The sequence below is a fragment of the Sinocyclocheilus grahami genome, unplaced genomic scaffold (genome assembly GCF_001515645.1).
Source record: "Sinocyclocheilus grahami isolate Dianchi unplaced genomic scaffold, SAMN03320097.WGS_v1.1 scaffold535.1, whole genome shotgun sequence".
NCBI lineage: Eukaryota > Metazoa > Chordata > Actinopteri > Cypriniformes > Cyprinidae > Sinocyclocheilus > Sinocyclocheilus grahami.
The window spans coordinates 1,457,413-1,483,578 of NW_015505714.1; the positions used below are offsets into that span (position 1 = coordinate 1,457,413).

Sequence of the window (26,166 nt, forward strand, 5' to 3'; positions counted from 1 at the left end):
GCACTAACCGATCTTTCCATTTACTCAAAAACACAGACTTGAATAGGTGAACTCTACTCAATAAAATAGAGCTGATATAACTAAAAACACTGATTAAGTTCATTTAAAAATGTGTTTGAAATTAAGATAAATTAATTTTGTGCAATCACTTACCTTAAAAAAATTAATACATTTTTTTTAGTGTAGCCCCAACACAAAATAATGTAATTTTAGCTATGCATTTGCTAGAAATATTTAAATTTTTCATGAAATGTTAAAAAATGAACATTTAGAACAAACTGACAAGTTTTACCCTTAGAATCAGAAAGCAGATGAGTGGTCGGTGATGGAGGGTTAATGTTTATGCTGGAGAAGAAATGTTATGTGAAAGTTATATAAATATCTACACACTGACCTCTAATTTTGAACATTTTCCACTCTGATCTGCTTACTCCACAGGGTCCTCACCCACCTGGATACAGCTAATATCAAGATCAGGATGATCTTCCTTGGTTTCTCCAGTGTACTTCATACAGTACTGTAATCATTATCATCAGAACATCACTGCCTCTGGGGCACAACAAGCACACAGCTCAACGACATTAATTGTGTTGTAGTACTGCTTCTAACCACAAGGTAACGCTCTAACGCAACTGAAGACCCTCTTGTAATATGGTTGTTTAGGGTACTTGCGCCACTCAGCTGTGTTACTGTACCGCATACTGATATGCTGAACGCTTTGTGGACAGTCTAGAAGATAATGGCAATGAAATGGCTTCTTTTGTGAAGCTATCCTTCAAACCTAGAGTAAAAGGATTAAGTTTTTCATCCAGAGGGCCCCAACACACTTTCAAGGGGGCTTTAAGATTTGAAATAAAACAAAACAAGCATTAAAATAAGCTAAAACGACAAAATATTTTCATTTTATTTATTTTTTAACTCACCCCCTCAACAAGGATTTTTTTTATCTTTGAAGGACTATTGCCATTGTCTTAAAACACCTTGATATATCAGGGAAGCCTAATTTTAAAACAGGACATTTTTATGATGAATATACATTTATGCAAACCGCTTAAATATTTGATTGGGTAGAAATTATAATATATATATATATAGTTGCACAAAATCATGGGGCCTAAAAATATTGTTGTGGACAATGGGCCTGAGTCAAAAATGTTGAGAGCCACTGGATTAAGGTTTTTTTTCCCACTCCTTTTCTTCTGTTCCTCTGATGTTGCTATAGTGTACTTTATACAGGCGTTGGAGAAAAAAAAACAGGAATGTTCTCGTGGGGCCTAAACGACAATGGAAGGCCCACTGTGGATCCTCTGCGGCATAGCTTACTCTTTGAGCCCAAATTTTGTTCTGGTCTCTGTGAATTTAAATAACAGGCCTGTCTTAATGCAAATCGCTCTAAGAGGAGAAAATAGATTTTTCTCTCTCAGATTGTGGGTCTTAATGTTATAAAACCTCGATGAGTCATGCTGTCATTCTCTCTCTTCATTTCTAAAGAACAGTGTGGCGACATATCTTTAAATAGTCTTTATTAACATTGGGAAATTTAAAACCGAATTTTCCCACATATAAATACAATCATACTGACAGTGATCTATGTATCATAATACCCATCAGCAGTATGGACTTTTTAAATATTACACTTATATTGTTATTGAAAATCGTAAGGAATCGAGTACATAATTGCATTTGGTAAGTCAACAAACAAAGGAAGATCTTCGTCTTCAAGAAAATCCTGAAAAAATGTATAGATACGGGTTATTATAAGGCCAATACGATCCAAAAGCATTACACTGGTCATTGGAGAAATCCAGAGTTTACCTATGACAGGCCATAAATTGATCCTGTTCATCGACTGTTTAAGTACCTGACGGATGCTTTGAGGTGGCTTGCACTAATCTGGCATACAAGACGCTCACACTAATATTGCTCAGTGTATATTACAGGCCTAAAGCATATGCCACATCTACATCTCAAAGTCTGCTAAATGTCAAGAGCTTTTTAGGTCAGTGGTTGAGTATCCTGAAACTTTGACTGATTGAACTATGAGGCAGTTTCCATGAAGGGGAAGAGGCAAGCCAATAACATTTGGCTACAACATATGGCTCTGAATATCCAGTCTTAAAATACGACTGAAGATCCAGTCAGTGTAATTCATGTAATGTCCTCAGCAGCATAAGAAACGTCCATTAACGCCAACAGCCAGGCACACGAAACCAGCACCTTTAAAAAGTAGGAGCCTATATACAACCATGTTCTTTGCAGGCTGCTTATTTCAAGGGAAAATTCAAGGAAACATCGATAAAAGTACAGGTGTATTGTTGACAATAAAATTCGGTAGGTTGCAATGGCACTGAAAAGAATGAACCCACCTCAAAAATACAAAATGAAGTGCAAACAAAGGTTAACCATTCCGTGTAAGTGAGTGAAAGAGAGTCCTACAGTCGAGGTGTTGCTCGAAAGTACATCAGACTCTCTTGGCCTGAATCGGATGCTGTGTATTTCGTAAAGTGGCATCAAAGTCATGTTTTGAGGCGAGAGGTGGAGGAGTCTAGCTGTCCTCTATGAGCTTAGATAGGTTGTCTCTCAGCTCTGTCAGCTCGAATATCTTTCCATCCAGAATCTCCAGCAGGGTTTTGAGGTTCTTGCGAAGGTTCTCCTGGTCCACTTGACTTGACTCCAGACGTTGCTCCAGATCAGCCAACTGTTCCTCAAACTCCTTATTCCGCAAGTCTGTCTCCTGTAACACACACCATGTCTCTTCATTCTTTTATGCTTACCAAGGCTGCATTCATTTTGTGAAATATTATTACAATTTAAAATAACTGATTTCTATTGTAATATATTTTAAAATTTAATTTATTCTTGTGATGGCAAAGCTGTGTTTTCAGCAGCCATTACTCCAGTCTTCAGTGTCACATGATCCTTCAGAAATCAATCGAATATGCTAATTTCAAGAAACATTTCTGATTATCAATGCTGAAAACAGTTGTGCTGCTTAATATTTTTGTGGAAACCGTGATACATTTTTTTCAGGATTATTTGATGAATAGAAAAAAAAACAGCAATTTGAAACAGAAATCTTTTGTAACATTATAAATGTCTTTACTTTTGATTAATTCAAATTTTTCTTGCTGAATAAACATATTAATTTCGTTCAAAATACACACTGACCCAAACTTTTATATATATATATAGTTACTTGCCTACAGCACAAAGCATAAGAAAAAGAGTATATATATATATATATATATATATATATATATATATGTACATTTTTTAGGACAGTCCGTACCTCTAACTTTTTGGTGAGTTCATCTTTCTGAGTTTGAAGCTGCTTTGCATTTTCTACTTCTTCTTTCAATCGCACCATTTCCTAAGAAGAACACACAGGAAAGATGTTTTAAATAGCAGAGAAGAATCTAGCAGAGCTAATAAACTGAGAATGAATGAATGCATTATATTATGACCATACATAATAACAACAAGTACCTCTTCTTTTGCCTTTAATGTGCACTCCAGCTCCTCTATTGTTTGGTTCAGCTCCGTTTTCTGGGATTTGATCACATTGGTTTGACTACTCTGGCTTTCCAATTCTGAAACCTGCAGACAGAAGAAAAAAAATGTTGTTGCTTGTCATAAATTTAGTTACAAAGATCTAAACTTAAGGGGCATTAACATTTAGAGTGACTTGGCAAAGTCTTTTTCTTTCTATGACAGTTGGTAAAGCCATGAAAAAAAAAGTTCAGCCTTGTTTAAGTGAACTTTATGTGACAAAAACAGACAAAACGGTAACAGTCATGACCAATGAAAATACAGACACTAAATTAAACCATGGTGAGTGTGAACACTCCATCAAACTTGTAATAAGCCAATAGTTTTAGCTATAGTTTAAGACTAGACTAGATCTACTGAACCCCAGGATAGTATGTTCGTGATATGGAGTTACAAATGGTAAAGGTCAACCCTCCCCTCCTCACCCGTTTGTGTAGCCTTTCAGCCTCCTCCTGATAAGCTGCTAGTTGCTGTTTCCATTGTTTGACGTTGGCTGTGGACTCCAGCAGAGCAGCTGTGAGCTTGGCATTGTTGCTCTTTAGTGTTGCAAGCTCTGCTTCCCAGTGTTTGTTGGTTGTCGGGCTGTAGAACAAAAATAAAATAACATTAAAAACAAACTTGAATGATTTATATCCTATTGTTAATGTCCATTTTAGACTGGGGATTCAATCTATAGACCAGGGGTTATCAGAGTAACTTAGTACCCTATAAGTATCCCAACATTCCACAGTGAGGGAGCTTCTTCCTAAAATATAAAGGCAGCTATATATTTTCATGTTTAAAGGCTTAAAGGGATAGTTCACCTAAAAAAGAAAACTATGTCATTAATCACCCTCATGTCGTTCCAAACCTGTAAAACCTTCGTTCATCTTCAGAACACAAATTAAGATATTTTTGATGAAATCCGAATCTCTGCCGTGCATTCACGAGAGTACCACGACGCATGCATGTGGTGCTGCTGACGCAGGAGCCGGCGTTCTGACGTAGAACCCCAATGTGCTGCGGCTTGTTTACAAGCAGAGTAAGACTCACGCTGTACATAATGCATGCGTCGTAGTACTGTTGTGAACGCGTGTTGAAGGTTCTATGTCAGAACGCGGGCTCCTGCGTCAGCAGCACCGACCACACGCATGTGCCGTGGTACTCTCGTGAACATGTGGCAAAGACTGACACGGAAGAGAAGAAATTGATGAATAAAGTCGTTATTTTTGTTTTCTTTGTGCACAAAAGTATTCTCGTAGCTTCATAAAATTACGGTTGAACCACTGATGTCACATGGACTATTTTAACGATGTCCTTACTACCTTTCTGGGACTTGAATGTGGTAGTGGCGTTGCTGTCTATGCAGGGTCCGAAAGCTCTCGAATTTCATCCAAAATATATTAATTTGTGTTCCAAAGATGAACGAAGGTCTTATGGGTTTTGAAACGGTGAGTAATTAATGACAGAATTTTCATTTTTGGGTGAACTATCCCTTTAAATATTGCAGCGATCCTCAAATATGCCTCGCGAGATCCACTTTCCTGCAGAGTTTAGCTCTACCCTAATCAAACACACCTGAGTTTGCTAATCAATGTCTTCAGGATCATTAGAAAATCACAGGTAGGTTTGTTTGATTATAGGGTTGGAGCAAAGCTCTGCAGGAAAGTGGATCCCTACGAGCCAGATTTGAGGATCACTGAAATATTGTGTGTAAAAATATTAAGTATGGTATTATAAATGCTGTTTTCTAAAACTGAACAATTGGCTTTTATATTATCACAGTACTGAAGCCAACACAAATTTTGAAAATATTATCTTGAGAATATTGCTTTGTATTAAGCTGAGTTATAGACTAATATAAGATGCATACATTTTTTAAACAAACTAGGGCTGTAAATAGAATAGAATTAAATTTTATTATTTTTGACTAGCTTTTAAAGAGCAGACTTAAACAGTAATTTCATATATCTTAATATCTTGTACTGCCATTCAAAGTTTTGGGATCAATAAGATTTTTATTTATTTATTTATTTATTGCTTTTATTCAGCAAGGGTGCATTAAATTGATCAAAAGTGAGTTAAGGCATTTGTTACAAAACTGTTCTTTTGAACTTTCTTTTAAAAAGAAACAAAGAAATAATAAGAAATGTTTCTTGATCATCAAATCAGCTTATTAGAATGATTTGTGAAGGATCATGTGACACTGAAGACTGGAGTAATGATGCTGAAAATTCAGCTTTGCCATAATTTTTCATCAATTAAGTGTTGCCTTGGTGTGCACGAGAGACTTCTTTCATACATTTAAAAATATCATCAATCCCAAATGTTTGAACAGTATATTAAAACATCAACCCAAATGGTCCTCGGACCCCAGTTTAAGACTGTAGACCATAATGAGGACTGTGTGTTGAAATGGACGGCAGTTTAACCGTGACTGTAATTAAAGCTGAATTCGGGTACGAGAGTTTTTTTCACTTGACCTTTCTATATTTTCCCAAAGACTTGAACGCAGTTCAAGAGCAATTAACAAGGATTATTACAAACTCTGTGATCCAAGTTTAATGTCATTTGCATAAATATTACAATAAAAGACTGATGGAATGTGACAAGCTGAAATAGATCAAAGTAGAATGTCACCTAATGATTATAAAGAGACAGAAAGTCTTAAAGACAAAAGAAAGAAGCTAATTCTTTGGTTATGCAATGACCATCTCTCATCAGCCCATCTGTGTTATTCATGTAGTGACAAACAAAAGCAAGCATAAATTTACAATGTGTTCTGATCCTCATGCACCGACAAAAAAAAAAAAATCAAATGCTGAAACGATGATGCTGTCACAGGGCCAGCGAACACATAACCAATCCACATCTCTAAAACACTGAGGAATCCCATCCGCTGTCATCCTCTTAACATCTCATCACACATCCCACTCCTCTGCCTCCCACCACGTTCAAATGCTGAAACGATGATGCTGTCACAGGGCCAGCGAACACATAACCAATCCACATCTCTAAAACACTATGAGGAATCCCATCCGCTGTCATCCTCTTAACATCTCATCACACATCCCACTCCTCTGCCTCCCACCACGTACTCCACCGCAGCTTAACCACGCAACATGTGCTCAAGACACGTATAGAGAACCAGCACAGAGTCCTCAGCATTGTCGCCTACACTACGGAGCGATGCCAATTCCCTTTCATCTCCCCCAGTGCCACCACCTCTGCTGCGGCTGACGTGATCGCCTCCTCCCCGACCCCCGCTCTGCCAGACAACACCTCAACCCACATGCTCTGACTCCTACTGAAGCTGTGACACAACGGGCTGAAGACACACACGGCTATAAAGCGCCGCACACAAGGAGAAGAAATGTTCGTCTGCAAGAGAAAGAGAGGAGAGAAGATGAGAGTGAAGTCTTTCAGCTTCACGCTAAGAGAAACCGGGACTTCAGCCTGGTAAGTCAATATATGTTGTATATTATAGCTTGTTTAAATGTTTGTTCAGTCTTTATTTTTTAATCAAGAATTAAATATAGACTTCTACATTTAACAGTTGTCATTTTTAAGACAACAAAAAAAAGGAGACACTATAGTCTTATTTCGCAAAACGTAAGAATTTGTTGAATGTGACTTTATAGACTTCACTATATAATTGATAGTTTAGTCAACAACCAAAATCACTGTAGATTTAAAAACTCAAATTTAAGGACTGTTATCCTTGCATGTTATTTCATTCTCAATCTTAAAATTATATTTATGATGTGTGTTTGTGATGAATATATTGTTTTCATGTATTAAATTATTATAATTTGAATTCAAGTCTTTCAAGCGTCTCATTTCATATATAAAAAGTATTTGGACTTTTACGCTATACTCTAAAACATATCATGTCATTGCCTTAGATATGAAATATCAATCCAAGTGACATTATTTTAAAGGGCCATTGTATATAAGCAGGTGCACAGAAGCATATGGCTGTCAGCATTACATAACTACAAAAAACAGCATAGTGTGACTGTCCTTCAAGCCTGCTGAATGTGAATCAATAAACAATCTCCATCTGATCGTTCCTCTATTCAGAGCTCCAACAGCCCAGTAATCAACATGCATATCATTTCAAAGGACTCACAGTGCCTCTCTGTTAAATGTATACATTTTAGGTCACCAATAAAATGGATTGTTTTCCATACACCACATAAAGAGCAGTCCTTAATGAAGTTTTAAGACTATTGATTGGTGTACCACACATTTTGGTGTACGTCTCATATTAAGCCCCACTGTAAATGTAATTCACTACACTGTGGCAACTGCCCAACCAGCCCCTCAACACTCATATGTAAGAAATGGTGGGATGCTATTTTTGAACCTGCAGCACTGGATTGCTCAACTAATTAAAATTCAAGCATCTAGAGACTTGGTGAAATGGGCTCTAAACGTTGCCTTTGCAGTCAGACTGAAAAAGCTGCTGAGTACATACTTGTGTACAAGTATCTGAATGCTCATACTGTAAATAATTTAAAAGTGGTCGAAAAAAGCGCAATAAAGTTGTGACTGTTGTGACACCACTTTCACTTAAAAGTTTAAGTAAAACGTTCATTAAACTAGGGATGCATTGAACACCCTATATTAAAATTCTAATATTTTGTCTAAATTAAAAAAATCAAACACTAAAATCTAAAACCAATCATTTAAAGGGGTCCTATTATGCTCTTTTACAAAGTCTTGATTTTGTTTTGGGGGTGTACTAGAACAGGCTCTCATACTAGGTTGTATGAAAAACACATTATTTTTCACATATTTTACATTATTACAACACCTCTCCCCAGTCTGGCATGAACGGCTCATATAGTTCCTGTATCAAATGAAGGCACGCCTTCTGAAATATGAAATGTGCTGTGATTGGTTAGCTGGGCCAGTGTGTGTTGTGATTGGCAGCACTCGGTGCCTGGTCGGGAAATGACATGCCCCTTACCATAGCCACCTGCCAGCTTCAGTGTAAATATTACGTCAAAATCAAATCAATTTGAGCGTGATTTAAACCGATGATTGTAACCACTCTAAGTTTGTCTGCCTTGGTCAAGCTAGTGTGTCTCCGACATAGTGATAACACTCGTTGCCTTCTGTAGTGCAGCTCAGCCAGGTCTCGGCCCATTCGTCGATCTTTGTGATATCACAAATCCCGGAAAATATGCGTTGTAGTCCAAACGAGTCATTCGTTGTAGTTTTTGAAAAGTGATTTCTGTTCAATAAAAGTGGACTTTGAGCTTTGTAACTTTGCCGATCTTTTTATGCTCAAACAGCAACATTACAGACTAACTAAAGTTGAAAAAGTGAAAAAGCATAATAGGACCCCTTTAAAATGCTACAAGTGAATTTAGGATCACTGCAGAGGATCCAGTGATGAGCAAGTGATGTAATGCTATATTTCACCAAATCTGTTCTGATGAAGAAACAAACTCATCAACACCTTGGATGGCCTGAGGGTGAGTAGCAGAGTTAAATATCAAATATAGCCTGACATCAACCCATACCTCGAGTCGATATCTCTAGCATCAGCTTAAAAAACGTAAAAGTTTTAAGCAGAAATGAAAAAAATTATTGTGTCAAATTAAACTAAAAATCATGTTATATCATAATTCTGAAAAGATTTGACATTAAGCCCCAGTTACCTGTGTGCAAGGGTCGGCGTGGTCGGGGAAAGGTCTGACTGGAGCATAGAATTCGGTGACACGTCAGACAGAGTGACGTCATCACCAGTGCCGTTGATTCGGCAGAAGTCCGCAGTCACGGGTGGAGTCAGAGGGGAATGAATGTCGGCAGGCGATTCCTGTGAAACACAATAAATCGGTGGGTTATTTGTTACACTCTTACATATTCAATACATAATCTTCTTTTACACATATAACCGTTAAGCTGCTAATTACAATGGTGGGATTTAGGAAAACTACATTTTTCGCAGAGACACGGGATATCCCTTGGAGACTGAAATGTTGTGAACAGTCTTTACGGACATCATTGTCATAGGCGGAGCATGTGTAAGGCTGGGGAAGGCTTAGACTTGGGGCAAAAATGCCACTAAATTGGACAAACAAATTAAATCTATTACGTCTGTTGCTAACAAAGGGAATATGAATAGACAGTGTCGACTGCGGCATTAAATTAAGATCTGCTCATGTTGCACCGTATTTCATTTTAGGCGTTTTTACAATGTTGCACATTTTAACCAATCACACACGATTCTGTTGAGCTTAGGAATGCAATGGCCAATCAGAGGCGTTCAGATGAGTCGTCGTTGAAACAGATCAGTTTTGTTGAGTGCGCGCGCGCTCGCTGACTGAATTCCGGACTCTTGCGAATTCTCTCATCATAAACAACAAAGCGCAGATGGACGTACAATGTAAGTAAGAGATTAATTTCACAATGTATATAGTTTCAGTGATTATAACAATAGTTTTGTTGTTTTGAGAGTGCTTAAATTCGTGATAGATCAATGTTAGTGATAATGTTACTTTCTATATATAATTTATTCGCTGTTTGAATAAACGTGGAAAGGAGACGTTATATAGCCTAATTATCTATTTCTAACGTTTTTATTAAGATCATATTTGGGAGCACCTGTAATCACGTTAAATACAAATTCAGTCCCATTAAACGTTTTTTTTTAGCCTACATGACATGCCTATAGGTCCTTGCCTAAAAAGACGGGTTTATGATGTTTAATACATTTGGCTGCTTTTAGCCTTACCCTGGAGTTGGTTCACCCTCCACCTATGGTCATTGTTCTACTGGTTAGACTTTACTGATAAGAATAAATCGTAAATGGAAAATATACTGATTGCAAAACACAATTACGGATTAGGATTTTTACAATTACTGTACATTTTCTCCTTGAATGACAATTTTGAGAGGTTTTGAATTACAGATTATTCAAGCAAACTTCATTCCATGTAAACACAATATGCAACAGGACCACCCTCCAGACATTACAGGACATACCTGAGAGGGCGAACTTGCCAGCTCCATCTTTTCTAGAGACTTCTCCTTGGCCATCCTGGCTGCTTCCTTGTACTCTGAAAATTTATCTGCAAACTGAGAAGAGAAACAGGTTTTAATCATCACATTAAGTGGATTTTTAGTGACTGCTAGCTTGGTGCTGGTCTCGCTGGTCCAGCTGATAAAGCACATCAACCAGCATGATCTTTCTGCTGAAGCTTATTCGACCAAGAAAGTCTTGATGGTCAAGCTAGCTAAATAAAGCCTGATGCTTGTGACTATTAATTCTTGACTTTTGAATGTATAATATAGAGACAGAAATAAGGATATCATGTTTATGTGTTTAAATGGATGAACTATTCTAGGGTGGATATGCTGTATCTCTGCTAAAAAAAAGGAGCAATGGTCACAGTTCCCAATATAGACTGCTCCCATTAAAGCTTCCAAAGCTCTAGAAGGACTGCAGCATTTCCCTCTGAATATCCAGCAGGGAGGTTTCTGTACACTTTTGGGTCAGGGCTATGGACCATGGTGTTCCATTAATAATGTTTAAACATCAGATCTTGAGTGAATACACCTCAGAGAGAGAAGGTTTACAGCAGGCTTTTTTTTTGTTGGGAAAACAGAAAACATAGACTCTTTGACATATTGGGTCAACAGCCAGCAGGAAATAGTGTGTGAAAAAGCGTGATCCATTATTGTCTCGTCATACTCAAACAGATCTGTTATTGGAGACTGGAGTTAGTAAGTTCAGATATAAACTTAAAATGAAGCTAAATTTAAATAACATATCAAAATTATATATTAAAAAATCTAAACTTTTTCTTGAGTTTTCCTTGGCAACTAACTGAAATAAGTTAAAGAATTAAAATGACTAAAACTAAAACTGAAATAAAAAAATCTGAGTGAATTTATCTCAGAGAGAAGGTTTGTAGTATCTCAAAAACTGAGGCTTTTATTATTAAAAAGACAGTTCACTTATTTAATATGACTGAATTAATCTGACTTAAGTTACATATCATTATTATTTTATTATTATTATTTTTATTTTTTAAGTTAAACCAAGTAGAAATAACTTGTTCGGTGCTATTTTATGATGCTGTTATTGTGTGTTGTATCTTATTATCTTATTTATTTGTTTATTTTCTGGGACAGTACCCGTCACCAAGAGTAGCCAGAATATTCTTGAAGAAAACTCATTCAATCGTCAATTTTTGGTTCCATAGAATAAAGTGACAAGGATCAGAAATAACATTAAGGTGAGTAAAAGAACACAGCATTTTCAAAAGGATAAATAAATAATGGCGATAATAATTCACTTTGTATAAAGTAAAAGCAATGTAAAAGCAAAAGAAAGTGGAGAGCGAGAGAGAATGAAAAAGAAGGAGAGAGGAGGTGGTGTGGTTTTCAACCCCCAGCTCCTGACAATGCATCATCATAATGCAGAGGAGCGAGAGATAGAAGGAGTGAAAGAGAGGAAAGCACTACAGAAGAAGCCTCCCACGCACCGATGACTGCACAGATCCTCATTAGGGCACAGTGTGTAGGTGTTCCCCAGCTCAGAAACAAAGGGGGTGGAAGAGAACGAAAGAAAGGGAGAACAAGACCTCCAGAGACACAGTGAAGAAAATGAGAGATAGCAAGACCGGAAAGAGAGAGAAAAGGAGAGAGAAAGATTTCCACCCACCTTGGCCAGATGATGCTCAGAGGAGAAACCCAGCCCATACACTGTGTTGGCACGGCTGTCTGCCCACTGCCCAAACTTGTGAGACGTCTTCGTGAAGGTCATGTTCGGGGTGATAGTGCTGTTTATTATTGCCTGTGAGATGAAAAAAAAAACTTTCTTAGAAAAGCCTGTTAAAAACATAAGCGCGCACTACTATGAACAATCTGGCCATGAAGCATTTAAGACGAAAGCTTGAGAGAGCAAACCATAGGCTAAATAGGGTCTACATCATGGACTGACTGGCATATTGGGTCAAAAACCAGCAAGAAATAGTGTGTAAAAGAGTGTGATCCATTGTGTATCATCATATTCGTGCAGATCTGTTATCTGAGATGTAGCCTTGAAGTCAGTAAGTTCAAATATGGCCTTTGATATTTCAAATGTTGTTATTGGTAACTAAAAATAAAACATTTTATAAAAATAAATTAAAGCTGAACAGAAATCTTAAAAACTAAATTTACAAAAGTACATAACAAAACTAAACAAAAATTAAAACGAAAACTGAAAATATAAAAAAAAGTGAATTCAAAATTAACAAATAATAGTATATAAACAATAATGAAATAACATTGGATGTTTCTCTATCCCGCTCCCTCACCATTTGCTGATCATTCTAAAGAAGTCATTTCACATTCTTTGCACAGATTTTAGGGAAAATCTGCAGAATTTTTCAAGATTCATTAAAATAGTACATTTTCTCACAAAAACGTTGAAAGTAATAGCTTTTATTAATATGCTCAAACTAGCCAATATAGTATAATATAGTATAGTCAAAGTCCATTTAAAGGGTTTGTTCACCCAAAAATGTAAATTCTGTCATTAATTCTGATAGATCTACTAGATCATCATCTACTAGTGAGCGTGTGTTTCAGAACACGACTGTTTCTATAGCAACCGGGACTTCGGCAGCTGCAGTGACGCGCTGGCTTTACCGATTAGCGATTGGCTCTTTTACACAAAAGGTGGGGCTTCCTTCGATAGAGTGTCCATATTGAGCATGCATTTTTTCCCCATTCAAAACTATACGAGTGACATATCTTGGGTATTCTATAGTCTTTGGTATAATATAATATAATATGGTATAGTGTAGTGTAGTATAGTATAGTATAGTATAATATAATATATAATATTTCACAGAAAAAGTATTCTCAGAAAAAAAAAAAGAATAAAGTGGTCTCTGGGGTGATACCATGGTAAAAAAAACTAAAAAGGTGCATTATTGTACCTTATTTACCCATAAATGTCACATATTAGTACCTTTTGAAAAGGTAAAAGTGACAGTTTTTTATCTTTTTTTCTGAGAGTGAAAGGGCAGGGGATGTGTGGAACATCATGAATGACAGGTGTTTAAACAGAAATCTTTGGCCGCACATTCTGTGTGGATTTAATGACGAAGCTCCAGGATGACATTCAAAGTCAATCAGTGATCAATTCTGGAATAATTAAATCACTTATTTGCTGTATAGTGAGCAGTCCGTCTTAAAAATGTTTCAAAAATGTCTAAATGAGATGGTCAGGACATGGTCAGAAATGTATGCTCACAAACACTTAACTGCCTTCAGTACATCTCAAGATATTTCCTGCGTTATAAGCCTGTGAAATGTTATTGATGAAATGACGACAGTCACTGGCAGTGAATGTGTTTGTGTGGGTGTGAAACCGAGAGCAAATAAGAAGGGAGGAAAGAAGGAGAAGGATAAGAGAGAGGAAAGAGATGCACTGTGAATGTTAAACATTCTGTGCAATAAATCACATAATTGTAATTTGAGCGTCCAGAGATTCAGGCATCTTCACAGCAAAAAAAAATCCTGTTCTTAATCAGTATCAGTTTTCCAGTTGAAGGAAGACCTAAACATCTGTACATAAATGTGCATTAACAGGAAAATTACATCGATAGTAAGCCTTCATGTCATGGTGTTTTTCCTGTTGCAGTGACAGATATTTTTGACTTGTTTTAACTATAAGCCTCATATTCTCCTATATTTTTTGCAGTGTACTTCTTTAAGATGGGTAATGTAAAACATGGATGCAATAGATGGATGCACAAAGCATAGCGATCCATGAAGACTGCGTGGATAAAAGGCCTCGAGCGCTCTCATACTCCCACACACTTCCAGAACAAGGCCAAATGGCCACGCACAAACGTGTAATTTCAAGAGAGAAAATCGACAGTGCTACCACTGTCAGCTTCCTGTGTGTGTGTGTGTGTGTGTGTGTGTGTTACACAAGTTATGCAATCATTCCCTCAGAGAGGCTGGAAGGATGAATGCTGTTCCCTCTGTTCTATACTTCCAGTAGTTAGCATCCCCACAGATATTAAAGGTTAACCTACAGAGCACAACAGTAGAGTTCTGGAAGTTAAAATCCCATTAATTTTCAACTGCACATACTGTACATCTTTTAAAACAAATGTGCTATGAGCTCTGAGGTTGTTAAGTGATGGTATATGCCTCTGTGGAAACCAGAAATCAGCATGATTTCAATTTCATATAATTTTTAAGCAATGAATATCTGGTAAATTACACAAAATCCTGAAGAGAGATCTACCAATCATGAAGTTGCTGTTACCATAGTAATGGGAATCGGTGCAACAGCAGAGCTCAAAAGTGATAGTCCACATGTCCATAGTTAATTTTAGTTCTCAGTACTCTGAAACAAGCATCCTTTCAGACAAATACTCAAATGCTCATTACCTGTAAAAAATAAAAAAAAATAAAAAAGATTTCCAAAATGACTTTTTGCTCAATTCCTCCATATATAAATGACAATGACGACTGGAATTAAATTATCACATGAATAAATTATAAGCATATTAGAATGATTTCTGAAGGATTATGTGACACTGAAGACTGGAGTAATGGCTGCTGAAAATTGAGATTTGCCATCACAGGAATAAATTACATTTTAAAATATATTCACATAGAAAACAGCTATTTTAAATTTTAAAAAAATTTCACAATCTTACTATTTTTACAGTATTTTGATCAAATAAATGCAGCTTTTGTGAGAATAAGAGACTTCTTAAAAAAAATTATAAGAAGAACCGACCCCAAACTTTTGAACTATATTTTAAATTAATATTCACAATGAATGGGATGAGTAATTAATTCCCTTATTTAAAAAAAAAAAAAACATTAAGTACTGTCATCTTTTCAAATGTTTTATTGTATAGAAACAATTGATGTATTGTTGTAACTGACATTAGAGCTGGTTGGGTTTCCTCCAAGAAATCTTTGAGGACGTTTTTTAATTGCCTATGAAGAAAATGAATGGGACAAACACTTCTGAATCACTAATGTGCTCTATGCAGACACACCTCAATCCAAGTGGATCCCTCAAGGCACATAATCAGTGGTGAAACTGAGCTTTTGGAATACATAAAGTAAAAAATAAAATCAACAGTGCTTTCAAATACTATAGCACCTAGAATTGCAGCATAACAAACATAGCAACACACAAAAAAATTAAAACCCTAGTATAATAGCAACAAGTTTTACTGTACATGGGCAAGCAGCTCATTATTTTCTCCAGAAAATGTACAAATATAATAATCAAATTACTTAACAACTAAACTAAATGTTTTCTAACAAATCCATGTTAGTGTTTGATAATCTGCATCAGCATGACTGATGATTGTGCTGTGCTTAATGAACACATTAAATGGGCTAAACTGAATGAAGTGATAAGCATGTGCATGAGTGGTAGTCCAGTTCAGGAACTTCACAGTTTGAGCCTTTCCATGCTCTCGTGTATGTGCTGCTCAGCTAGCAGAATTCTGTGTATGTTGAAGCTGGTATTTGTCTTTATTTTCAGATGCAGACGGCTCGGCTAGAGCTCTAATCAGAGTCCACGCATCCTGCTGTATAATCACTCACTTCAGGCTTGTAATTGCATGAGAACAGCTGAAAGCTGTACAGTGGGTGGACAGCAGCAAAGAACAGTGCTAATTCTAACGTCTCTGTTGGTGGAAGAAGCTGTCTGTTTCATGCCACTTTTGCAATCTGTCAGGAGTTAAAATAGGGCAAGGTGTCACAATCACGGCCTGGCGGTTAGCGACGCAAGTTTGTGTCCGGCGCATTATATTTGCACTTTTCTGACATTTCATGTCACCTCCCAAGCAACAAGATATACAATGAAAAAACTTGGTGTAGAACTTAATTTTCTTTAAAGAAATGGCAAGTAACAATGTGAAATTAAACCTGAAATTTTGAAGTAGAAAGACTAAAATATTATTTTCTTGTAAAACTAATAATCTTTGTTTGATTTACTATAATACTCAAAGTAAAAAATACGCCCTATTGTACTGTGTTAATATGGAGGAATTTTCCATATTGATTTTTAACAGGTGTTTTGTATTTGGAATTACACATTGCATAGTGTAGTGTTTTCAGGTTGATAATGTCTGCCAGGACAATATCCGTTTTTCTACAGATTTTCTTTCCAAAAAGTAGTTAAAATCGACTAAATTTAAAGGTCCCCTGAAGTGCCTTGAAACACGCAGCATTATTCTATGTGGTGATGTAATTTCAACTGAAACAGGAAGAGAGGGCGGGACATATCGAGCAGCCCCGCCCCCCTTTTAAAATAGCCAATAGCGTTTAATTAGTTTATATCTGCTCGGGCCAGAGCCGTTGAGCTCGGTAATGCCGTATTTGACAGCCACAGTCTAATAGATTACCCCCTAGATTCAATATGAAACGCTTAGTAAAACAAAACAGTGGTCATAATCATGCTGAGGCTATGTAGTTGTAAAAGTTTTTAATATATGCTGACTCGCGCATATGATCCGTGCGATCGCGTCTCTGGACCAGAGCCAAAGTCCGGATCAGACTGTGTGCGCTGCCGCGGTTCAAGTGAAACAACGTGAAACCAGACCTCATTTGCACCAATCCAAAGCATATTTACACTGTCTGAATCGTTCCCTATCACCTACATTGTGCACTTCCAGCCATTCACCGTACAGGAAATACTACACTGTGAACAAGCGACCGATCTGAGCCACAGCTTCAGCGTCTATTTATAGTGCAGGGGGCGGGCACTTCGGATTCTAGAGAGCATTTGATTGGTCAGAAGATTTGATGAGAAGATGAAGTACGATGTGATGTCAAAAAAATCGGAAGTGACAAACTGCAAGCTTTGAATGCTTATATCTTATAAATGCGAATTTTGTCACTGTTTTGGAGCACACTGCCTTATAGATAACTTTAAGACTAACATATTGATACTAACACCCAAGAAACTTTCATTTTGATTTCATGGGGACTTTAAGATACTTAAATATCATTTTAAATATATCCTCATGTTGTGCTGTGGTCATTTTGACCCAGAGAAGATTTCCTTTTTCCTGTTGATGTTATCGCACTGGACTAAAACTGACTTTGCTCAGACAGGGTATAATAACTTCCCTGAAAATTTTGTATAACTTTTGTACTTAGTTTTACATAAATAAATTAGGGTGTACAAGAGTCACACGTATGCTGTCATGATGAACCAATAATGTCGCACTGAGACTCGATAGATGAATCAGTTAATCGTTTTTCAATCTGTTATTTTATATGAAACATTTAAACAAACCGATTCGGTTTGAAAACAACGATGAAGTGTGTAAAGTGATGATGCTACACTACTACTGCTAAAACGCTGCATGTAACTGGAAAAGCTTCACTATTTTGAAAATGACGAAGCTATGTAATTGCATACTACTAAAAAGATATAGTTCAACTAGTAGTGTTTCTGCTTTTGTTATTGTTTCTATTAATAAAATGGCAAAAATGTGAAAAAGAAAAGTCCTCTAAGAAAAGTCCAAACTAAACTGAAACTGCATTTGATCAAATACTGTCAAGTGAAGTTATATTTAAGATCATGTGAAAAGCACTCAGTGGATAGAGACCTTACTGCTGGCTGTGCTACTGCCTATTAAAGGTCAATAGTGGTTCAGATAAGGACAAGGCTTTAGTTACAAGTCCCTGTCATTCAGAGTGACAGGACCATATTCAGCTGTGTCATACAAAAGTAAAGGCAGAATAAATTGCATAGGGGTAAAGGGAGAAAACACAGACATGGTCAGAGCTTAAATATCATGTCAGGCTTTACATGAGCTCTTCAATCAATGTAGCATCCTGCTAATACCTTCAGCCTCTGTGAGCCATAACTGAAATTCCCTGCAGGACTCAGACTTGACTTGAGACCAGACTCTAATTACAGCTGCTGCGCTGACCCCATTCCCTGCCCCAGTCTCATAAGGAACAGTAACATTTAAAGGCATTATAATTCTGCATGCAACTGCGGATCTCAATATTTTGTAATACCACTACCTAATTTATTTGCAAAAATGTATGGGGGTGGTACCATGGGACATAGATCGTATCAAAAGATAAAACATAGTACTTTGATGATACTAAATGGTTACCATATTTATGCACCCTTGTATTTTGATGATACGCCAAAGTATTTCAAATGATACCACTGAATGACCATGGTATTTTTGGTATTTTTTGGGGTACTTTTTGGTACTTATTGGTTGATAGATGCCTAAGTTTAGACCGCTAGTGTAGAGTTTTAACCACCAATGAAATGCTGTATGTTAAAGAGGTTATGGGATGGGTAAATGACAATAGTGTCCACGCACTTGTACAGCACTTTGGGATGCAGTAGTTGCATCACAAATGTGCTTTATTAAAAATAAATAAATAAATAAATTCACACTCAAAGTTACTTTTCACATTCACATAGGATTTTAAATTTATTTTTTATTGTAAAAGCATTTTTACCCATTAAAAATACCATATCACACTTGAAAACAGAAGAATTGTAGTGATATGGTTATATTGATTGGCATGAAAAGGTCAAATTATCTGATATTTTCAGAGACTTATTGACTGTGACACACAGTGTCTACAGGGGTCCACTCAATTCCATTAGTTTATCAAGGCTTTCTACATTTTTTTAATTCATGTACATTGTGCAATGGAACAGAAAGAATCTTATTTAGAAATTAAAAACATGCTCATCACAGAAGAGGTGCGTTCAAGTCTCTGTAGCTATAATTTGCATTTCAATGTATTTTTGAATAAATTATAGATCTGGACAAAAAATTAGCATCATATTGTTGACCTTATGGTACGTTTAAGGCCTACACAAACTCAATATGGATCAAACAGGATCAACTGCTGATAAACAGTGTATGCTTGGTTGTGTAGGTGTCACAGTGCAAAGTGCACTGGTTCACATGTTATTTCTGTCTCTGAAACCAAAAGCTAAGGGGAGGGTTGAGCATCCCAACTCACAAGCACATTCAGACATACTGTGGGAGCTATTTTAAATCCTCCTCTGCTGAAGCTTAGGAACCGCCGTAAGGATATGGTTATGACTGCATATGAAACATTCCATGTGATTGGCTTTCAAATCATAAAATGTTTAGGAGATTTTGGTGTTACGGTTGAAAGCAATAGTTTGTAGTGTGTCCACTCCTGCAGGAGCAATGCTTGTGAATCATACATTAATTGTGTCCAAGGGTTGGTGATTTGGCTTACAAAACCATATGGCTGATATCAACAGTGAGTTTTCAGGAGGATGGTGGATGTACATGATCTGCAGTGGTCTGATTCCAAGTAGTGTGGACAATTACATAATCTACATCAAAATAAATGAGTAAAACTATGAAAGTCTTAGAGTAAACAGTCTACGGTAAGATGGATGGACTTACTCTAGCGGATGTGGAGTCATTTCTACTGTCTATTGATGTTTCCTGGATTATTGGGCCATTACATCCACTGTATAAGGATGCCCAGCAGTGACCAATTCAAGTGCATGCTGCTCTCCACAGGGAGAGTGAACTAATCCACTCCTATCCAAGGGAATATGTTTGATTGCAATCTCTAGCAGGTCAGTCCTGCGCATATTCAATTCTCTTGAGCAAAAAAAAGGGTCCTGCTAATTCAACTGATGCATCAAACTCACATTCTATTTTTGAGATTTGGAAAGCATTATCAGATGCTTTTCCTGGACCGAAGACAATCCTTTAATCTCCACCAAGTCCTTTGCAGTCCTATACACTCTTAAAAATAAAGGTTCCAAAAGGGGGGTTTTACAGGGATGCCATAAAAGAATAATTTTTGGGTTGAACCTATTGTGGAATGGAAAGGTTCCATGGATGTTAAAGGTTCTTCATAGAACAATAGGTTCCAATTAGGAACGTTTCTTTTTAAGAGTGTAGTACCAAAAATCATGAATGAACCAGACTGTGTGCGCTGCCGCGGTTCAAGTGAAACAACGTGAAACCAGACCTCATTTGCACCAATCCAAAGCATATTTACACTGTCTGAATCGTTCCCTATCACCTACATTGTGCACTTCCAGCCATTCACCGTACAGGAAATACTACACTGTGAACAAGCGACCGATCTGAGCCACAGCTTCAGCGTCTATTTATAGTGCAGGGGGCGGGCACTTCGGATTCTAGAGAGCATTTGATTGGTCAGAAGATTTGATGAGAAGATGAAGTACGATGTGATGTCAAAAAAATCGGAAGTGACAAACTGCAAGCTTTGAATGCTTATATCTTATAAATGCGAATTTTGTCACTGTTTTGGAGCACACTGCCTTATAGATAACTTTAAGACTAACATATTGATACTAACACCCAAGAAACTTTCATTTTGATTTCATGGGGACTTTAAGATACTTAAATATCATTTTAAATATATCCTCATGTTGTGCTGTGGTCATTTTGACCCAGAGAAGATTTCCTTTTTCCTGTTGATGTTATCGCACTGGACTAAAACTGACTTTGCTCAGACAGGGTATAATAACTTCCCTGAAAATTTTGTATAACTTTTGTACTTAGTTTTACATAAATAAATTAGGGTGTACAAGAGTCACACGTATGCTGTCATGATGAACCAATAATGTCGCACTGAGACTCGATAGATGAATCAGTTAATCGTTTTTCAATCTGTTATTTTATATGAAACATTTAAACAAACCGATTCGGTTTGAAAACAACGATGAAGTGTGTAAAGTGATGATGCTACACTACTACTGCTAAAACGCTGCATGTAACTGGAAAAGCTTCACTATTTTGAAAATGACGAAGCTATGTAATTGCATACTACTAAAAAGATATAGTTCAACTAGTAGTGTTTCTGCTTTTGTTATTGTTTCTATTAATAAAATGGCAAAAATGTGAAAAAGAAAAGTCCTCTAAGAAAAGTCCAAACTAAACTGAAACTGCATTTGATCAAATACTGTCAAGTGAAGTTATATTTAAGATCATGTGAAAAGCACTCAGTGGATAGAGACCTTACTGCTGGCTGTGCTACTGCCTATTAAAGGTCAATAGTGGTTCAGATAAGGACAAGGCTTTAGTTACAAGTCCCTGTCATTCAGAGTGACAGGACCATATTCAGCTGTGTCATACAAAAGTAAAGGCAGAATAAATTGCATAGGGGTAAAGGGAGAAAACACAGACATGGTCAGAGCTTAAATATCATGTCAGGCTTTACATGAGCTCTTCAATCAATGTAGCATCCTGCTAATACCTTCAGCCTCTGTGAGCCATAACTGAAATTCCCTGCAGGACTCAGACTTGACTTGAGACCAGACTCTAATTACAGCTGCTGCGCTGACCCCATTCCCTGCCCCAGTCTCATAAGGAACAGTAACATTTAAAGGCATTATAATTCTGCATGCAACTGCGGATCTCAATATTTTGTAATACCACTACCTAATTTATTTGCAAAAATGTATGGGGGTGGTACCATGGGACATAGATCGTATCAAAAGATAAAACATAGTACTTTGATGATACTAAATGGTTACCATATTTATGCACCCTTGTATTTTGATGATACGCCAAAGTATTTCAAATGATACCACTGAATGACCATGGTATTTTTGGTATTTTTTGGGGTACTTTTTGGTACTTATTGGTTGATAGATGCCTAAGTTTAGACCGCTAGTGTAGAGTTTTAACCACCAATGAAATGCTGTATGTTAAAGAGGTTATGGGATGGGTAAATGACAATAGTGTCCACGCACTTGTACAGCACTTTGGGATGCAGTAGTTGCATCACAAATGTGCTTTATTAAAAATAAATAAATAAATAAATTCACACTCAAAGTTACTTTTCACATTCACATAGGATTTTAAATTTATTTTTTATTGTAAAAGCATTTTTACCCATTAAAAATACCATATCACACTTGAAAACAGAAGAATTGTAGTGATATGGTTATATTGATTGGCATGAAAAGGTCAAATTATCTGATATTTTCAGAGACTTATTGACTGTGACACACAGTGTCTACAGGGGTCCACTCAATTCCATTAGTTTATCAAGGCTTTCTACATTTTTTTAATTCATGTACATTGTGCAATGGAACAGAAAGAATCTTATTTAGAAATTAAAAACATGCTCATCACAGAAGAGGTGCGTTCAAGTCTCTGTAGCTATAATTTGCATTTCAATGTATTTTTGAATAAATTATAGATCTGGACAAAAAATTAGCATCATATTGTTGACCTTATGGTACGTTTAAGGCCTACACAAACTCAATATGGATCAAACAGGATCAACTGCTGATAAACAGTGTATGCTTGGTTGTGTAGGTGTCACAGTGCAAAGTGCACTGGTTCACATGTTATTTCTGTCTCTGAAACCAAAAGCTAAGGGGAGGGTTGAGCATCCCAACTCACAAGCACATTCAGACATACTGTGGGAGCTATTTTAAATCCTCCTCTGCTGAAGCTTAGGAACCGCCGTAAGGATATGGTTATGACTGCATATGAAACATTCCATGTGATTGGCTTTCAAATCATAAAATGTTTAGGAGATTTTGGTGTTACGGTTGAAAGCAATAGTTTGTAGTGTGTCCACTCCTGCAGGAGCAATGCTTGTGAATCATACATTAATTGTGTCCAAGGGTTGGTGATTTGGCTTACAAAACCATATGGCTGATATCAACAGTGAGTTTTCAGGAGGATGGTGGATGTACATGATCTGCAGTGGTCTGATTCCAAGTAGTGTGGACAATTACATAATCTACATCAAAATAAATGAGTAAAACTATGAAAGTCTTAGAGTAAACAGTCTACGGTAAGATGGATGGACTTACTCTAGCGGATGTAGAGTCATTTCTACTGTCTATTGATGTTTCCTGGATTATTGGGCCATTACATCCACTGTATAAGGATGCCCAGCAGTGACCAATTCAAGTGCATGCTGCTCTCCACAGGGAGAGTGAACTAATCCACTCCTATCCAAGGGAATATGTTTGATTGCAATCTCTAGCAGGTCAGTCCTGCGCATATTCAATTCTCTTGAGCAAAAAAAAGGGTCCTGCTAATTCAACTGATGCATCAAACTCACATTCTATTTTTGAGATTTGGAAAGCATTATCAGATGCTTTTCCTGGACCGAAGACAATCCTTTAATCTCCACCAAGTCCTTTGCAGTCCTATACACTCTTAAAAATAAAGGTTCCAAAAGGGGGGTTTTACAGGGATGCCATAAAAGAATAATTTTTGGGTTGAACCTATTGTGGAATGGAAAGGTTCCATGGATGTTAAAGGTTCTTCATAGAACAATAGGTTCCAATTAGGAACGTTTCTTTTTAAGAGTGTAGTACCAAAAATCATGAATGAACAAAAAAAACATCACATTACCTTTGATCCGTCCAAGCTGATGATCCTGTATACGTTCCTGGTACTGTCATAGAAGTAAGATACAGTGACCGCATGCTTGCTGGTGGGCATCCAGTTCTTCTTAGTGTTGGGGTCTATCTGGAAGATGTGTGCCCGGGTGCTGTAGATGGGCTGCTCCCTGAAAGGTAGGAAGAAAAAGTGGTGAACCTCCTTGTGCCTGAGCACCGTCGTCTCTCCAATTCCTCCAGGTGCGCTAGAACGGCCCGGTAGACTGATCACCATTTCTTCAGCCTCCATCTTGCTGCTGATCACCACTGGTTGAACCCAGGTGGAAACCTGGGTCTGTCCTAACCAGTCAGACACATTGGTGCCCTGCTACCAGTGCAAATCAACCATTCAATGCCCTGCTGATATGGAAATGCCAGCTGTTTGGCTGAGGCCGTGTGGGATGGACACTAAATATAGTCAGGGACGCAGTAATCTGTGCAGTCCCACCCCTATTGACCTGATCGTTGCTGTTGGAAGTATGTTCGCACACGTTGGACCACACTAAGAGCATATCAGGGCTCTTTTCCCAGACAGCCTAGCTCGGATAATCGCACATAGATAGGTAACATAAATACTAGATGAACTAATGTGCATGACTTCTTTTAGTCTAAGAACATGAGTGGATTTCATAAACACCCCAGTCAAGTTTTCCAATGCTGCATTTCAAGGTTGCGTTAACAACGCAAAAGTCAACAATACAATCTTCACAAAGATAGTGTATGCAAAAATGAAAATAATTTTTTTATTTACTCACCCTCATGTTTAAGCCTGTATGACTTTATTTCTCTGTGCAACACAAAAGGAGATATTTAAGAGAAGGTTTCAAATATTCTTGTCTACAAAAGTCAGCAGGGACCAAAACAACACACCATTTACTTTCATTGTACGAACAACTAAAAACAGTAAGACATTTCTCAGTATATCTTCTTTTGTGTTCAACATAGGAAATAAATTCATACAGGTTTGGAACAACATGAGGGTGTGTAAATGATAATAGAATTGTCATTTTGTGTGAACTATCCCTTTAAGAAATTAGTCATCTTGGAGGCCATGCACAGTGAAATTCGAACATTATCATCATCTTGGACAACAAAAAAAACAGAAAAGCACATGGACCGCAAGCAGAATGGAATAATCACTCTCTAGAATAATAGGCAATCATCACGGAAGAGAACAAAGGAACACTGCTGTCTCACTCTGAACTTTTCTCATTCTTCTCAGCACAATTACACATTTATCCTCATTCCAAGTGATACATACATGTTACCAGCAATTACCATCCACACAGCCAAAGCTGAACTGTGACACTTCTCAGTAAGGTAGATAACTAGATAACATTAGTTAATGCATGAGGTATCATAAATGAACAAATAACAACCATTTTTACAGCATTTATAATCAGTTAAAGATGCACTAGAGAAAATCTTCAGGGTAAAAATTAAAATGTTTCAAAATTAAGCAAGAATATTATAAATCAGCGAAAAAAAGTGTGCTTTCCATACTCTAATTTTACTATGGTAAGCTAAGACAGAGACATGAGGGAAGAATAAATGCACAGTAGGTAAGGGCTTAATTGATGAAGGGCAGGTATATCTTATGGTGTGACAAACATACTTGGTGTCATTCATAAAAAATAATCAAATTTATTTATCAAAGTACAATAAAAATGCTTAAAATTGTAATAGTATTCTGTGATGTTACAACAAAAATTGATGTGCATTAATTAATGCTTTATTTTTTTAATGACTGAAGTGAAAAATAATTTGTACATACTTGACCAGTATATAATCTGTCACACATAACGTCTTAAATGATTAGCACAGAAAATATGACAAAATTAGGTTACAATTTTGTATTTTCATAATAGCCAACAGTATAAATTACATGATTATCATATCTTGTTTGGTAAGATTTTTGCATTTCATGTTTAATCAATTCATGGTTAAATGTCAACAACCGACACAGAAAAAATAGGATGGCAGAACAACCTGAATTTATAAAAGGAAAATGAACGCTCGATTCCATTCTAAAATGTTTCTGAAAGCACAAACCCTCAGAGCAATCTAAGAAAACGTGAATCACTTAAAATGTTGTTACAAGCAACTATTAAACAATTCTTTGCTTAGTTTGAACAGATTGATCATACAATCCATTGGATTCAACTGTCAAATTTATCTCAAAGCTAAGACTGTACAATGTTAAATGTAAGTGATAGTCAATTATT

At 36.8% G+C, this 26,166-nt stretch overlaps 1 protein-coding gene across 1 annotated transcript; it reads right to left on the minus strand.

The window, feature by feature from the left end:
• Window positions 1–1,450: 1,450 nt before the first annotated feature.
• On the minus strand, window positions 1,451–24,309 carry homer1b (homer scaffold protein 1b). Its single transcript, XM_016238318.1, has 8 exons — window positions 23,916–24,309; window positions 12,212–12,343; window positions 10,528–10,620; window positions 9,201–9,358; window positions 3,975–4,131; window positions 3,487–3,597; window positions 3,290–3,370; window positions 1,451–2,734 (listed from the first exon to the last, which is right to left on the minus strand). The coding sequence occupies exons 1-8, from the start codon at window positions 24,189–24,191 to the stop codon at window positions 2,546–2,548; spliced, it is 1,197 nt and encodes a 398-aa protein (XP_016093804.1). The 5' UTR covers window positions 24,192–24,309; the 3' UTR covers window positions 1,451–2,545.
• Between the last annotated feature and the right edge of the window lie 1,857 nt (window positions 24,310–26,166).

Coding starts and splice junctions, on each gene's coding strand:
- homer1b (XM_016238318.1), bottom strand. CDS start 24,191: ATGGAGGCTGAAGAAATGGTGATCAGTCTACCGGGCCGTTCTAGCGCA. Junction 4,132..9,200: donor ACGCCGACCCTTGCACACAG/GTAACTGGGGCT, acceptor TTTGTTCTACAG/CCCGACAACCAACAAACACT. Junction 3,598..3,974: donor CTGAAAGGCTACACAAACGG/GTGAGGAGGGGA, acceptor TTCTGTCTGCAG/GTTTCAGAATTGGAAAGCCA.